This window comes from Rattus norvegicus, chromosome 1, assembly GCF_021556685.1.
Source record: "Rattus norvegicus strain SHRSP/BbbUtx chromosome 1, alternate assembly SHRSP_T2T, whole genome shotgun sequence".
NCBI classification, from domain to species: domain Eukaryota; kingdom Metazoa; phylum Chordata; class Mammalia; order Rodentia; family Muridae; genus Rattus; species Rattus norvegicus.
The window spans coordinates 19,484,482-19,502,094 of record NC_141534.1 but is presented as its reverse complement, the minus strand read 5'-3'; the positions used below and the strand labels follow the sequence as shown (position 1 = coordinate 19,502,094).

The window sequence follows — 17,613 nt, the reverse complement described above, 5'->3', positions numbered from 1 at the left end:
TGGAAATGTTTATTTGAAATCTTCCTGAAGATATAGAGATGTGTGTGTGTGTGTGTGTGTGTGTGTGCGCGTGCGCGCGCATGCATGCACATTCTTGTGGATATGTTTCCATTTGTGAGTGCATGTGAGAGAGTGTGTGCATATGTACATGCATGTGTGTATGTGTGTGTGTGAGAAAACATGTGTATGTAAATGTGTGTATGTATGCATGTGCCATAACAATAAGGCAACCTAATGCAAAATAGTTCTTTTAATATGGTTGATACCTTATCCACCTAAATCTCACTTGAATACTTGCTCACTAAGACACAGCATGCATGCCAAAAATTCCAAGTCAACTAGAAATTAATTCCTTGCCTTTAACTCTAACATGTGGCTCAGATTATTTGAAATTGACCAAGTGATCTGATTTTTCTAGGACTCCATCCTTGTGTCTATAGGCTGTAGTGGCTGTAGTGTATATGAGCAAAGTCTGGAGGTACTGCTGAGAACAGAACATCGGATGCACAATTGACACATGCAGACAGGATGTGAATGGTGATGACATCTCTGGAGTCTATGACAGCAGGACTCTGTGACGATAGACATGCCCTGTTCAATACTGTCCAGCTGATAGTTTACTAGTTCCCAGGCATATGTGCCTACTGGGACTTGCAATGTGGTTTGTGTGAAGGAGAAGCCAAGTAATGTTAATACTGGGTATTTTAAAGTTAAATGGCCTCAGTGGTTAGCCGCTACCACATCGAAGAGTTGTCGAAATATAAGGGTAAAAATTGTAATTTTTCATTATGTACTGTTAATGAGCATCTGGAACGTGTCCAATCGACACCAATATTGTACTCGATAGGCTAATGATTAATCCTCCACTCGGCGTCCCTTGATGCCAAGTTTCTCGTTTTCATCTTTATAAAAAGCACATGGCATGAGGGAAAACAGGTGGGAGAGCAAATTAGACCCTGGCAGTCTGTACCAGGTGATTTATTTCTTGTCAAGTATTTGTTCTGTTCTTCACCTCCATCCCCACCCCCTTCTTTCTGGAACTTCTTTATTTCCTTTGATCACGGTTGCTGGTCCCCAAGGTCTTCTCTTTCCGTTCCTTCAGTCAGTAATCATGAAGAACATGGGCAGCTGAAGGGAAGGACTCTTGCTTATCATCATGGAAAGACAAACAGGATGTTGGACTTCATTTCCTGTGCTCACCTGTCCCCGAACTGTCTGTTAGAGGAGGAGAAGTCTATGGCAATTTGGGGGGATGAGGGGAGTTTTGTCAACAAAGTAAATCGCACCAAGTTTATCATTTTGTGCAAATACTAAGGTCCTTTACAAAATGTAATGGTTTGGCAAAGTGAACCTTGTAAAAGCCCCAGGAAGAGACACTGTACAGTGATTTGCTTCCTAAGGAGACCACAAGTCTCTTTCCTGAGGTTCACCACTCATGCACAAAAACTACAAGGTGACTGTGATATCCTGCAGTTTTATTCATCAGTGTATATCCACTGAATGTTCAGTCTTTGCCTTTTGCTCATCTCTGCAAGCAGAGCATGACTAGTGCCAGAATGACGTCATGAAAAAAATATGAATTGTTATTTCCCCTACATTCAGTGTGTCCTAGTTTCTGATATTAAAATGTGGTCTTTGCTTTAAACATCCGTGGATCATTTTGGCTTCATTATCTCCTGTTCAGAAATCTGGCACAGTTAGGCTCCTGAAATGGCAAAACACCTTTGGCTTTGGCAAGGGTCAGCCAGCCATCTCCGGGATTTGATGAGCCATTCCCAAGGCTGGCTAATTCTTACTAATACCTGCCAGCAGGGAAGAATGTAACGGTTTCTGAAAAGCCGTGGGGAGACTGTATTTAAACCTCTCAGATTTTAACTCAAATATTTACTTGAAATGTGGCAATGGCACAGGTTCTTTCCATAAATCTCCATAGATAATTTTCTATCTGATGACAAAGAAGCAGCTTTGATAAGAGATACGATGGCTGCGTAAATGCACATCTGAAGAAAGCGTGAAGGCGGGGCTAAGCTTTTGGTAGCACAGGTGGCTGGGCAAGCAGCACAGTACTAGGGAGGCCAGCATTTACGGTTCTGCTCTGGAAGCCATCTTACTATGGTTCCACAGAATTAGACTATATCCATAAGCTTGGCTGACCAGCCACCCTTTTGGCATATCCTGCTGGCCACTGGGAGGAACTATGCCAGGTGTTTGAAGAAGTTGTGAAATTCCCTTAGAGCTGGCGAAACGACAGACATTGTAACCCAGTGATGGTGGGCAAGCACAGGCTCGTCTTAAGTGCTGGGAAGCGTGAGGACTCATCATTTGCGCCTGAAATCTACTGTGGAAGCAACTCCATGGCGTCCCTCACAGTGCCTCTGCACTGATTCTGTCCCCATAAAGCAGCGTCTCCCCAGCCATGCGCTTGAAGAAGGCATGCATAAATTTAAATTTTACCTTGCTTTCATACTAAGCCAAGGGAAAAGAAAGGAAAAAAAAAACAATTTACTCTTAATTGCATTTTCATTTAACAAAACAACAAACTTTAATAATAAATTTTGTTGTAAGCCCATCTTATAGAAAGGAATATTTAAAAAGGACAGGACACCGAATAGATATATGTCCTCCACAGAAGTAAAACTGGAAATCAGAGATTCCCCAAACTATACCTCTTAGACATTTTTATTTTGGAATATAAATTCAAAGCTATTACTTTTATTGGCATGATATATGGGAAAGTGAACCAACATGGTATTTATGGACAGCTTATAAATATTGCCTCTCAAGTTTAACAATACATGTGAAAATAATTTCTGTTTACCACAGCATCATATAGAGATGTTGACTGTACAAAACAGCAGGTAAACACTTGGCTGCTTTGTCAATCACAAACATGTGTGTAAAGATTATTTTGTAACAGAGCGCCATATTACAGCAGTATTATCATTTAAATTGCCAGAAGGAGAAACATTTCAGTAGTAAAGACTCAGAACATAATTTTGAAAACTATACCCAAGGTACAAACCATTCTCAATTAAGTTAATTCATGATGTGTTTGTGTTTTACAAACTTACTTTCTCGTGATAAAACCCGTCACTAGACTATAATGAAATATTTATAGGTAGTCCTATTTCACTACCTTTAATTCATTCTGAATATAGTTAATGATTTTTAAAGATAAATCTTGAATTTAAGTACTGGAATACCGGCATTTGGTATGCTGCCTGGTAGATAGCAGGTATTCAGCAATCATGTGTTGAATGTCTGTTGAGCAAAGAAACTACTCAGTAGTAACCACATCACTGCTCCAATCACTTTGACGTTCAGTGATTTTTATAACTTGATACCTCAAAATTATATTACTAAAAATAAATATGCTGATCTATGTATAGATATATATGATAACATATGTGTATGAATATACACACATGACCTGTACCATGAAGATTATCAATACATACTTATAAAAGATTGGCAGTTAGACAGTCGCCTGGTCTATAAATAGACTTTGGGGAAAGCACCTTCAGTTTATATGAAAGTGACATATAGGGAGTAACTCTCCTCCATGATTTCCAACTGTAGCATTTTAAAAATTCTCCAGATGTAGCATAGGACTGTCACACCCTAGATAAACCACCAATAAAAAGCCAAAATCCAAAATTGAGAAACCTCAAAGCATGGTACTTCTCTGAGGGTGTCATAGCTACCGGCAGTTTAACCAGATCGTTCATTCTGTCATAACCAGATGAAGTTAATGTATAGAGCATGCTAGATACTTTACGGGAATTGTTCCCCAGGTTTCATATTAAGCAGTAACTTAATTATATGATGCACAGAATATTTTCTGACTTTTTTAGTTCCTGTTTTTGAACTAAACTGAACTGTGAGCTAAAGATGTCTTCCTGTTCTGCTAACTACAGAGTTTATGAGAAACTTCTAAAGTAAACTAGAGCAGGCATGTGAATAGCAAGTGTCATTTAGTATTAAGTATGTGGGAAAGCTCCGCTATGCTATTATGATGCTAATGACTCACAATAACACAGATTACACTCACAGCATCCTGAACACTGACTAATTTTCAGAAGCCTGCACAATGTCAAATGCCATTCTCTCCGGTGACTGTGCACAGAGAACAGCAATTACAAAACCCACAGTCAACTTCAGCTTCCATTTTTAATTACCTTCATAATTCTTTTCAGCAGGTGTATATAAGAGAAATAGCAATTCCAATTTATCTCTCTAGCAAAGATGTCAAATTAACCCCCAGTTTCTAAATCTTGGTGCTGTTCTTACATGCAACATTATTTTTGTGATTAGTCCTTTCTGTAGCTAAAGGTTATATGACATTGCTATTGTAATGAAACTTTACAATGCTACTGACCGTTTAATTAAAACTTTCACTTTAAATACTAACTAGATTACCTCAAGTTTCTCAGAGTTGGCAGGCCACCAAAATATATTTTGTCATCTGCTTTCAAGTCAAGACCAAAGTTGTTTCCAGAAGATGAAGTAGCTATATTCTCCTCCTGGTTAGAATCAATGTCTACAATTGATATGTTCGCTGAAACGGAAATAGGAATATTCCATTTAATTAGCACAAGGTTCACCACAGCTATGTGCTTGCTGACAACTGGAGATGTGTTGTCCATGTTTCAAATGGGCACTGGTATTCTCTCACCATGTATAGTACACATGTAGCCATTCAGTCTACAACAATAGCTTTGATGTAGTACATTATCGAAACATTCACACCAGAGCAGGAAAATAATGGCTTCCACACAAGGAAGGCAGAGCAGGAGACAAAGGGGGAACGTGTAGATAGATGGCTATCAGCAAAAGCGCCTGATATCATTTCTTACACTAAAGAAAGTGGGTATTGTGTTATCACAACCATCTAACTAGAAATTGGGTAATTAGAAATGTTTCAACTCTTCGCCTCTTCAAATTTGCGAATTTCAGCATCCTCAGAACTACTGAGGTTTCTGTTCATTTGCAAAGTGTTGCTTGAGTAAAACCATAGCACACGCAAGAAGATACGTGTGGATAATTGGTCCCATGAGGTGACGAGATCCACATCTACTGTCAAACACAATGTAGACTAGGAGGCTGTGTTACTGAGAGATGCCCTGTCCTCGTGCCTTATTGCTTTCTTAGATCTCAAAGGGGTTTCCCATGTGGAGGGGAACAGACATAGGAAGGGAAGAAGACAGGAGTTATATCTCTAATGAGACTTCTTTGTTTAGAAAGCAAATGGGAACTCTTCATATTGTCTATTTTCTCACTCATTTCTAAGGGTCAGTCTTGGCTTCTTCTAAATTACATGCTTCCTCAGCACACTACCTACTTAGACCTAACCTTTAAGTACTTCACATGTTTTAGGCCCTTGACATATATTGAGGCATCAGCTTATTAATCTTACAGATTTTGCTTCTGGATCTTTGCCTGGTGGAAGACAAGAATTAGGGTGAATGCTCAAATGGGCATTTGAACCATAAGGGAATCTCTAAATGTTTACTGTTTGCAACGTTAGTTTCTTCCATGTCCCTGGTTCAGTGCCTATGGTATATGCTGGACCAGTGTTGAACATATATCATAATGCATGGCTGCCCAGATCTTTCAGCATGTTTCAGAACAACTCAGTGTTCTAAGAGAGGGGCACGGATGAGGCGATACTCAAATATGTTTGAACATGCAAGATTATTATACTCCGACCATTCATCATTGATTAGAATTGAGATTCTTTGGAACACAAAAAATTACCAAACTCCAAACTTCCTTTGTAGTCTGCGATGCTACTGTCTAAATCTCAAAAATCTATCTTCAGTAAACTTGAATACCATCAACACCTAAAAAATAATGACTCTAATCAAATATCCCAAACTTCAAAACTTTGTGTGTGTGTGTGTGTGTGTGTGTGTGTGTGTGTGTGTGATTGTGTGATATTGATCTGACTGCCCTGTAACAAACTTACTTTACAGTTACAGATCAGAGTGGCCTTCTAATTCCAGGGATCCATTTGCCTATATCTCCTGAGTGCCGGGATTAAAGGCATGCACCACTAAACCTGGCAAAAGTCCAGTTTTGTAAAAAGGAAAAAACTAAACCAAACTAAATAATATAAAAACTATTATAAAGGAATAATTGTCCCATTAAGATATATTTAAAAATCAATATTCAAATTTTTAATTAGTTTCATACATATATTTAATTACCATTACACATATAATTAGCTCTCTATATACATACTTCTTAGACCAGATTGGCAGATAAAGTAAATAGATTTACAGAGCTGTTTCTTTTAAGACTTTTATACATCTTCAATTTTTTTACATTCATATCACAGAGAAAGGTTTACATGGCTCTGTACACTGGAATATGTTTCTTTGAAGACTTGGGAAGTATTTAAATGCTGTGTATGTATGACATGAGACTCTGCTTCTGTCACCACCAGCACGTAGTGTTTGGACATACTTTCCCTCTGTATCCATGAGAGGATATATGTAGTTTTAGAGGCCATTCTCAGAACCAAACAGCATCAACAGAACTCAAGTAGAACACACGAGTCCTACACTAACTCTGAGGAAGGCTGTCTTGCAGCCTTTGAGATGAGGAAGGTTTGGTAGGGAATGTTATTCTTGCCATTTTTTTTTAATTTGTAGACTATCAAAGTAGCTACCCCCATACACATTTAGATTTGGTGGGTTCAGCAATCTATTTTATGAGTAACCATGGGGAAAACGGGTGTCATTCCTTAGTAAGCACAGCATGGGGGCTTTTCATATAATTTTGCAATCATCTCTAGGTTGCTATACACCATTTCTACCTTGGTAATCCTTTTTCTTCTCTAAATCCAACAAAAACCTAGTTATTTTCAGCTTTGGTCCCATTCTGTGCACTCTGGGGATTATGCTCCTATTAGTCGCTCTGTTTCACTCCAGAGTTAAGGAAGGTACAAACAACCTCACAGACTGATTCTGAATTTCAAGAGAGCAGTGTTTTTTTACAAACAATAGTCTGTGATCTCCAATCAAATGCAATCACTTTCATTGCTACAGCCTTACTTCTTCTCACCTCAGTACTTGATGTGCTCCTATCATAAAACCTTCTGGAACTCCCTCCCTACCCCTAAAACCTAAGCAACTTAAGTCCTTACCATAGCTTTAATGAGATATTTGATGCTGTTAGTATTTCTTTCATTGTAGGATTTTTTTTCTTTTGCCGTCCAAGGTATCAACCTCTCTAGTATTTTTACCTTTAATTTTCAATCTCTTCCCCGTTATCCTTAAGGAAGGTTTTGATTATATTTATTAAAGATGTGTTTGCTTGTGTGCATGTGTGTGTGTGTGTGTGTGTGTGTGTGTGTGTGTGTGTGTGTGTGTGTGTGCTTGTGCACGTGCATGCATGTGCATGCACACCTATGTGTGGAGGTCAAGGGGAACTTTCAGGAGACAGTTCTCTCCTTTGACCATGTTGTTTCTATGGATCAAACCGAGGAGGTCAGAATTGGTAACAGGCATCTTCAACTGCTGAGTCGTCTCATTGGCCTTTCTTATAGATCTTTGAATACTTAGGATATATTGATCTCTACTAATGTTCTTTTCTTTGCTCACATCTTAGTTTTAGCCAACACAGGAAGCTCAAGTTTATTTCTATATATAAATATAATAACAATGTCCAAATATTCATGTCTGGTCCCGAATTTACCCAAGAATTCACACTTGGCAAGTAAGACACCATTACTGGCTTTTTAAAAATGAGAAACAGGGCTGGAGAGATGGCTCAGCGGTTAAGAGCACCCGACTGCTCTTCCAGAGGTCATGAGTTCAATTCCCAGCAACCACATGGTGGCTCACAACCATCTGTAAAGAGATCCGATGCCCTCTTCTGGTGTGTCTGAAGACAGCTACAGTGTACTTATATATAATAAATAAATAAATCTTTAAAATGAGAAACATATTCTGAACCGAAGTGGGAAACTCTGGACTCTCAAGCATCGATGAATTATTTTATTTGGTTGCATCATTACTCCTAGTCAGTCTTTTAAACTTGAAGCATCCCCCTCAGCATTCATAGCTAATCAAATCGATGTCCTCACTGATGTGGTTATTCTATGTACATATACTAATTATGATATTTAAGAATAGCTTTAGTGACCCGAGGATCCCGGCCCGCAGCAGCTCTCTGCTCCCAGACCCGGTGAGAGAGAGACCCAACCGCCTGGTCAGGTGGGCACTCCTGAGGCTGCAGAGCGGAAGAGACCACCAACACTGCTCACCCCTGCCCCCACATCCCTGGCCCAAGAGGAAACTGTATAAGGCCTCTGGGCTCCCATGGGGGAGGGCCCAGGAGCAGCAGGACACCTGCCAGAGACACCACCAGAAGGAAACAGACCAGATAAACAGTTCTCTGCACCCAAATCCCGTGGGAGGGAGAGCTAAACCTTCAGAGAGGCAGACAAGCCTGGGAAACCAGAAGAGACTGCTCCCTGCACACACATCTCGGACGCCAGAGGAAAAAGCCAAAGACCATCTGGAACCCTGGTGCACTGAAGCTCCCGGAAGGGGCGGCACAGGACTTCCTGGTTGCTGCCGCTACAGAGAGCCCCTGGGCAGCACCCCACGAGCGAACCTGAGCCTCGGGACCACAGGTAAGACCAAATTTTCTGCTGCAAGAAAGCTGCCTGGTGAACTCAAGACACAGGCCCACAGGAACAGCTGAAGACCTGTAGAGAGGAAAAACTACACGCCCGAAAGCAGAACACTCTGTCCCCATAACTGACTGAAAGAGAGGAAAACAGGTCTACAGCACTCCTGACACACAGGCTTATAGGACAGTCTAGCCACTGTCAGAAATAGCAGAACAAAGTAACACTAGAGATAATCTGATGGCGAGAGGCAAGCGCAGGAACCCAAGCAACAGAAACCAAGACTACATGCCATCATCGGAGCCCAATTCTCCCACCAAAACAAACATGGAATATCCAAACACACCAGAAAAGCAAGATCTAGTTTCAAAATCATATTTGATCATGATGCTGGAGGACTTCAAGAAAGACATGAACACACTTAGGGAAGCACAGGAAAACATTAATAAACAAGTAAAAGCCTACAGAGAGGAATCGCAAAAATCCCTGAAAGAATTCCAGGAAAACACAATCAAACAGTTGAAGGAATTAAAAATGGAAATAGAAGCAATCAAGAAAGAACACATGGAAACAACCCTGGATATAGAAAACCAAAAGAAGAGACAAGGAGCTGTAGATACAAGCTTCACCAACAGAATACAAGAGATGGAAGAGAGAATCTCAGGAGCAGAAGATTCCATAGAAATCATTGACTCAACTGTCAAAGATAATGTAAAGCGGAAAAAGCTACTGGTCCAAAACATACAGGAAATCCAGGACTCAATGAGAAGATCAAACCTAAGGATAATAGGTATAGAAGAGAGTGAAGACTACCAGCTCAAAGGACCAGTAAATATCTTCAACAAAATCATAGAAGAAAACTTCCCTAACCTAAAAAAAGAGATACCCATAGACATACAAGAGGCCTACAGAACTCCAAACAGATTGGACCAGAAAAGAAACACCTCCCGTCACATAATTGTCAAAACACCAAACGCACAAAATAAAGAAAGAATATTAAAAGCAGTAAGGGAAAAAGGTCAAGTAACATATAAAGGGAGACCTATCAGAATCACACCAGACTTCTCGCCAGAAACTATGAAGGCCAGAAGATCCTGGACTGATGTTATACAGACCCTAAGAGAACACAAATGCCAGCCCAGGTTACTGTATCCAGCAAAACTCTCAATTAACATTGATGGAGAAACCAAGATATTCCATGACAAAACCAAATTTACACAATATCTTTCTACAAATCCAGCACTACAAAGGATAATAAATGGTAAAGCCCAACATAAGGAGGCAAGCTATACCCTAGAAGAAGCAAGAAACTAATCGTCTTGGCAACAAAACAAAGAGAATGAAAGCACACAAACATAACCTCACATCCAAATATGAATATAACGGGAAGCAATAATCACTATTCCTTAATATCTCTCAATATCAATGGCCTCAACTCCCCAATAAAAAGACATAGATTAACAAACTGGATACGCAACGAGGACCCTGCATTCTGCTGCCTACAGGAAACACACCTCAGAGACAAAGACAGACACTACCTCAGAGTGAAAGGCTGGAAAACAACTTTCCAAGCAAATGGTCAGAAGAAGCAAGCTGGAGTAGCCATTCTAATATCAAATAAAATCAATTTCCAACTAAAAGTCATCAAAAAAGATAAGGAAGGACACTTCATATTCATCAAAGGAAAAATCAACCAAGATGAACTCTCAATCCTAAATATCTATGCCCCAAATACAAGGGCACCTACATACGTAAAAGAAACCTTACTAAAGCTCAAAACACACATTGCACCTCACACAATAATAGTGGGAGATTTCAACACCCCACTCTCATCAATGGACAGATCATGGAAACAGAAATTAAACAGTGATGTAGACAGACTAAGAGAAGTCATGAGCCAAATGGACTTAACGGATATTTATAGAACATTCTATCCTAAAGCAAAAGGATATACCTTCTTCTCAGCTCCTCATGGTACTTTCTCCAAAATTGACCATATAATTGGTCAAAAAACGGGCCTCAACAGGTACAGAAAGATAGAAATAATCCCATGCGTGCTATCGGACCACCACGGCCTAAAACTGGTCTTCAATAACAATAAGGGAAGAATGCCCACATATACGTGGAAATTGAACAATGCTCTACTCAATGATAACCTGGTCAAGGAAGAAATAAAGAAAGAAATTAAAAACTTTTTAGAATTTAATGAAAATGAAGATACAACATACTCAAACTTATGGGACACAATGAAAGCTGTGCTAAGAGGAAAACTCATAGCGCTGAGTGCCTGCAGAAAGAAACAGGAAAGAGCATATGTCAGCAGCTTGACAGCACACCTAAAAGCTCTAGAACAAAAAGAAGCAAATACACCCAGGAGGAGTAGAAGGCAGGAAATAATCAAACTCAGAGCTGAAATCAACCAAGTAGAAACAAAAAGGACCATAGAAAGAATCAACAGAACCAAAAGTTGGTTCTTTGAGAAAATCAACAAGATAGATAAACCCTTAGCCAGACTAACGAGAGGACACAGAGAGTGTGTCCAAATTAACAAAATCAGAAATGAAAAGGGAGACATAACTACAGATTCGGAGGAAATTCAAAAAATTATCAGATCTTACTATAAAAACCTATATTCAACAAAATTTGAAAATCTTCAGGAAATGGACAATTTCCTAGACAGATACCAGGTATCGAGGTTAAATCAGGAACAGATAAACCAGTTAAACAACCCCATAACTCCTAAGGAAATAGAAGCAGTCATTAAAGGTCTCCCAACCAAAAAGAGCCCAGGTCCAGACGGGTTTAGTGCAGAATTCTATCAAACCTTCATAGAAGACCTCATACCAATATTATCCAAACTATTCCACAAAATTGAAACAGATGGAGCCCTACCGAATTCCTTCTACGAAGCCACAATTACTCTTATACCTAAACCACACAAAGACACAACAAAGAAAGAGAACTTCAGACCAATTTCCCTTATGAATATCGACGCAAAAATACTCAATAAAATTCTGGCAAACCGAATTCAAGAGCACATCAAAACAATCATCCACCATGATCAAGTAGGCTTCATCCCAGGCATGCAGGGATGGTTTAATATACGGAAAACCATCAACGTGATCCATCATATAAACAAACTGAAAGAACAGAACCACATGATCATTTCATTAGATGCTGAGAAAGCATTTGACAAAATTCAACACCCCTTCATGATAAAAGTCCTGGAAAGAATAGGAATTCAAGGCCCATACCTAAACATAGTTAAAGCCATATACAGCAAACCAGTTGCTAACATTAAACTAAATGGAGAGAAACTTGAAGCAATCCCACTAAAATCAGGTACTAGACAAGGCTGCCCACTCTCTCCCTACTTATTCAATATAGTTCTTGAAGTTCTAGCCAGAGCAATCAGACAACAAAAGGAGATCAAAGGGATACAGATCGGAAAAGAAGATGTCAAAATATCACTATTTGCAGATGACATGATAGTATATTTAAGTGATCCCAAAAGTTCCACCAGAGAACTACTAAAGCTGATAAACAACTTCAGCAAAGTGGCTGGGTATAAAATTAACTCAAATAAATCAGTTGCCTTCCTCTATACAAAAGAGAAACAAGCCGAGAAAGAAATTAGGGAAACGACACCCTTCATAATAGACCCAAATAATATAAAGTACCTCGGTGTGACTTTAACCAAGCAAGTAAAAGATCTGTACAATAAGAACTTCAAGACACTGAGGAAAGAAATTGAAGAAGACCTCAGAAATGGAAAGATCTCCCATGCTCATGGATTGGCAGGATTAATATAGTAAAAATGGCCATTTTACCAAAAGCAATCTACAGATTCAATGCAATCCCCATCAAAATACCAATCCAATTCTTCAAAGAGTTAGACAGAACAATTTGCAAATTCATCTGGAATAACAAAAAACCCAGGATAGCTAAAGCTATCCTCAACAATAAAAGAACTTCAGGGGGAATCACTATCCCTGAACTCAAGCAGTATTACAGAGCAATAGTGATAAAAACTGCATGGTATTGGTACAGAGCCAGACAGATAGACCAATGGAATAGAATTGAAGACCCAGAAATGAACCCACACACCTATGGTCACTTGATTTTTGACAAAGGAGCCAAAACCATCCAATGGAAAAAAGATAGCATTTTCAGCAAATGGTGCTGGTTCAACTGGAGGGCAACATGTAGAAGAATGCAGATCGATCCATGCTTATCACCCTGTACAAAGCTTAAGTCCAAGTGGATCAAGGACCTCCACATCAAACCAGACACACTCAAACTAATAGAAGAAAAACTAGGGAAGCATCTGGAACACATGGGCACTGGAAAAAATTTCCTGAACAAAACACCAATGGCTCATGCTATAAGATCAAGAATCGACAAATGGGATCTCATAAAACTGCAAAGCTTCTGTAAGGCAAAGGACACTGTGGTTAGGACAAAACGGCAACCAACAGATTGGGAAAAGATCTTTACCAATCCTACAACAGATAGAGGCCTTATATCCAAAATATACAAAGAACTCAAGAAGTTAGATCGCAGGGAAACAAATAACCCTATTAAAAAATGGGGTTCAGAGCTAAACAAAGAATTCACAGCTGAGGAATGCCGAATGGCTGAGAAACACCTAAAGAAATGTTCAACATCTTTAGTCATAAGGGAAATGAAAATCAAAACAACCCTGAGATTTCACCTCACACCAGTGCGATTGGCTAAGATCAAAAACTCAGGTGACAGCAGATGCTGGCGAGGATGTGGAGAAAGAGGAACACTCCTCCATTGTTGGTGGGATTGCAGACTGGTAAAACCATTCTGGAAATCAGTCTGGAGGTTCCTCAGAATATTGGACATTGAACTGCCTGAGGATCCAGCTATACCTCTCTTGGGCATATACCCAAAAGATGCCTCAACATATAAAAGAGACACGTGCTCCACTATGTTCATCGCAGCCTTATTTATATTAGCCAGAAAATGGAAAGAACCCAGATGCCCTTCAACAGAGGAATGGATACAGAAAATGTGGTTCATCTACACAATGGAATACTACTCAGCTATCAAAAACAACGAGTTTATGAAATTCGTAGGCAAATGGTTGGAACTGGAAAATATCATCCTGAGTGAGCTAACCCAATCACAGAAAGACATACACGGTATGCACTCATTGATAAGTGGCTATTAGCCCAAATGCTTGAATTACCCTAGATCCCTAGAACAAACGAAACTCAAGACGGATGATCAAAATGTGAATGCTTCACTCCTTCTTTAAATGAGGAAAAAGAATACCCTTGGCAGGGAAGGGAGAGGCAAAGATTAAAACAGAGACTGAAGGAACACCCATTCAGAGCCTGCCCCACATGTGGCCCATACATATACAGCCACCCAATTAGACAAGATGGATGAAGCAAAGAAGTGCAGACCGACAGGAGCCGGATGTAGATCGCTCCTGAGAGACACAGCCAGAATACAGCAAATATAGAGGCGAATGCCAGCAGCAAACCAGTGAACTGAGAATAGGTCCCCTATTGAAGGAATCAGAGAAAGAACTGGAAGAGCTTGAAGGGGCTCGAGACCCCAAAAGTACAACAATGCCAAGCAACCAGAGCTTCCAGGGACTAAGCCACTACCTAAATACTATACATGGACTGACCCTGGACTCTGACCTCATAGGTAGCAATGAATATCCTAGTAAGAGCACCAGTGGAAGGGGAAGCCCTGGGTCCTGCTAAGACTGAACCCCCAGTGAACTAGTCTATGGGGGGAGGGCGGCAATGGGGGGAGGGTTGGGAGGGGAACACCCATAAGGAAGGGGAGCGGGGAGGGGGATGTTTGCCCGGAAACCGGGAAAGGGAATAACACTCGAAATGTATATAAGAAATACTCAAGTTAATAAAAAAAAAAATAAAGATACAAAAAAAAAAAGAATAGCTTTAGTGAGGTATCGTTGATTAGCTGACATATTAAATGGAGCCTGTGTTTAATGGGTACACTCTGACAAAATTTGAAATATCCATACACCCGTGGAACCTATGAACGTGTCTATCCTCTTCCTGTGAGTTCCTGCAGGTCTCCCTCCTTAGCATACACTTCTGCCATCTTGAAATCCATAGTACCCTGTTGCTTTATGTGGAATAAATTGCTTTATGTGACTATAGATGAGTTTGCATTGTCTATATAATTTAGTAAAGCTTACTCCTTTTGTCTAACTTATATCATTAAATATTTTGTATTCATTCATTTGTATTATATTGTTTGTTATATTTGTGGTCAATAAGTGTTTATAACAATTTATGTATGTCTATATGCTAAAGAATCCCTCAGTCATTCACTCAAAATAACAAATCCTTGCCATTAATTTAGGACATGCTAGAAACGAATGGACAGCCCTAGAATGTTCTCTCAGCTCCTGACACTTGCGCTCCAACTCCACACTCACAGTTGATAGCTACTACCTTTCACTCCCTCCCCTCTTGGATTTCTGAGTCAAGCTTCCTTTGGAATCAGTTTATTGCCACAGCACCTGCTTTCCCATAGTCCTTTGCACCCTAATAAACAATTACAATCCTTCTTTAACTACATTCCTACTGTTCTTTTCAATACTACTTTCAAACCACAATGTCTTCTACATCTCTACTTGTTATTAATTCCGTTACTCTTATTTCTATCAGCATTCTATGGTTTATGATAAGCTAAATTATTTTTCTTCCTTTTCCTTTGAGACAAAGTCTTATGTAACCATGGCTAGAATTTACTATTTAATCAAGAATGACCTTTAATTCTTAATCCTCTTGCATCTACTTTCCCACAGCTGGGATTGCAGGCATGTGCCACCAAGTCCAGCTCTTCAGTCTTTGAAGAAATGTGTTCTATTCCTACTTTAATGTCAGGCTTTCACAAAGACTCAGTTTGGCTTTCTCTGATTATTTCTTTATGCCCCCTTTACAGGGTCTTCATTTAATTGCTGTTTCAATACTTGTGGGCTTCCAGGCTGTGGGCCAGCTTGAGCTGATATCATCCTACTCAGCTATTTTCAACGTAATCCGTCTCTGACCATTGTGAAGACGAGGATGGTTCCAACTTTTCCACTGCCTCTCTAGATTTCTATTATCCTTACTACATCTAATTGCCTGCCAAGTAAAGAGTATCCCTGGGCCATTGAAGATACTAAAGAAACCATGAATACAACATGTCTCAAATACAACTGACTTTTTCAAACACAACGAAACTCGTGATATCTTTCTTTCACTTTAGCAACTCCTTCAGTAGTACCACCATAATCTTGTTATCTAAGAAAAAAGGATTCCTTGTTTCTCGACTGTATGATATTTGAGATCATTCAATCCCATTCTTCCCTCTCCATTCTCATTACTAATTTTACTTTTATTCTGTTTACTGGACCTTTCAAGATTTCTGAAGCAACCAAAATGGTCACAAAGATCCTGACCAAGTTGCTCTCAAAGAAATTTTCACTGGAGCCTAGATCTAATAGTACCACAATCTTGGTGGAGTTATGATACCCTATGGCTAACATCATTTTATTGGCTCACAAGGCTCTGCAGACTCACCCTGCTATCCAAGCATCATCCAGTAATTTTCTAACATCATCCATCCACTCAGTTTACAGATTTACTGATAGCGATTAGCGCGGTAGCTAACACGTGTTTGGCAGAATATTGATGACGCAGTAGTGGAAGGGTTTGTGTGATTAAAGAACTTTGGGAAACATCTAATTAAATGTCCTTCCTGAACTACACAGAGTTCTTATGGCTTGAGAGCTTTGTGTCTTTCTTACATGGGGACAAAAGATGTAACATGCTAGTTTACACAATGGTAACATTAGCTTTTCTCTTCTCTAAGGAGTTTCTCAAAGGAGATGCATCTTCAAAGTGGTATATCTCATTCTCTGGTGGCCCCAGGATTTGTGCAACTTTCCTTTGAAAATTCTGCAGGTGCTTTTACTAGGCCATTTTTTACCCTTCTTCGTGTCTCAGGGGTATTCCCTGAAGCTGATTTCTCCCTACCACTCAAACAGTTTTCTTCCGAGATTAGGCACCAGCTAGTTTTATATCAACTTGACACAAGCTAGAGTCATTGGAGAGGAAGAGATCCCAACTGAGAAAAATGCCTCTGTAAGATTTGCCTGTTGGCAAACCTGTAGGTAATTTTCTTAATTAGTGATTGATATGGGAGGGCCCAGCTTATTGTGGGTGGTAGCACCCCAGGTCTGGTGGTCCTGACAGCCAGAAGCTGGAAAGAACCTATATGTCCTGCAACAGAGGATTGAATACAGAAAATGTGGTACATCTACACAGTGGAATACTACTCAGCTGCCAAAAACAATGACTACATGAAATTCTTAGGCAAATGGATGGAATTAGACAATATCATCCTGAGTAAGGTAACCCAATCATAAAAGAACACACATAGTATGCATTCACTGATAAGTGGATGTTAGCCTGAAAGCTCGGAATACTTAAGATACAATTCGCAGACCACGTGAAGCTCAAGAAGAAGAAAGACCAAAGTGTGGATACTTCAGTCCTCCTTAGAAGAGGGAACAAAATACTCACAGGAGGAAATACAGAGACAAAGTGTGGAGTAGAGACTGAAGGAGAGGCCATCTAGAGACTTCCCACCCTGGTGATCCAACCCATGTACAGTCACCAAACCCAGATACTATTGGGGATGCCAAGAAGTGCATGCTGACAGGAGCCTGATAAAGTTGTCTCTTGAGAGGCTCTGCCAGAGCCTGACAAATACAGAGGCAGATGCTCACAGCCAACCACTGGACTGAGAATAGGGTCCCCAATGCAGGAGTTAGAGAAAGGATTGAAGGAATTTGTAAACCCATAGGAAGAACAATATCAACCAACCAGATACCCCCAGAGCTCCCAGGGACTAAACCACCAACCAAAGAGTGCACATGGAGCAACCCATGGCTCCAGCTGCATATG

At 39.9% G+C, this 17,613-nt stretch overlaps 1 protein-coding gene across 7 annotated transcripts in view; it reads right to left on the bottom strand.

Moving 5' to 3' along the window:
* Positions 1-17,613, bottom strand: part of Lama2 (laminin subunit alpha 2) — a 647,938-nt gene that overhangs the window by 53,725 nt on the left and 576,600 nt on the right. For 4 of the 7 annotated variants that reach the window (NM_001427039.1, XM_087564082.1, XM_087564083.1 and 1 more), the window contains 2 exons: positions 4,420-4,558; positions 2,455-2,466 (listed from right to left, as the gene is read on the bottom strand). In NM_001427039.1, the coding sequence (NP_001413968.1) occupies positions 2,455-2,466; positions 4,420-4,558 (151 nt within the window). Of the gene's footprint in view, positions 1-2,454; positions 2,467-4,407; positions 4,559-17,613 lie in introns of all 7 variants that reach the window. The other 3 variants (XR_015627317.1, XR_015627326.1, XM_087564085.1) reach the window with 2 other exon arrangements.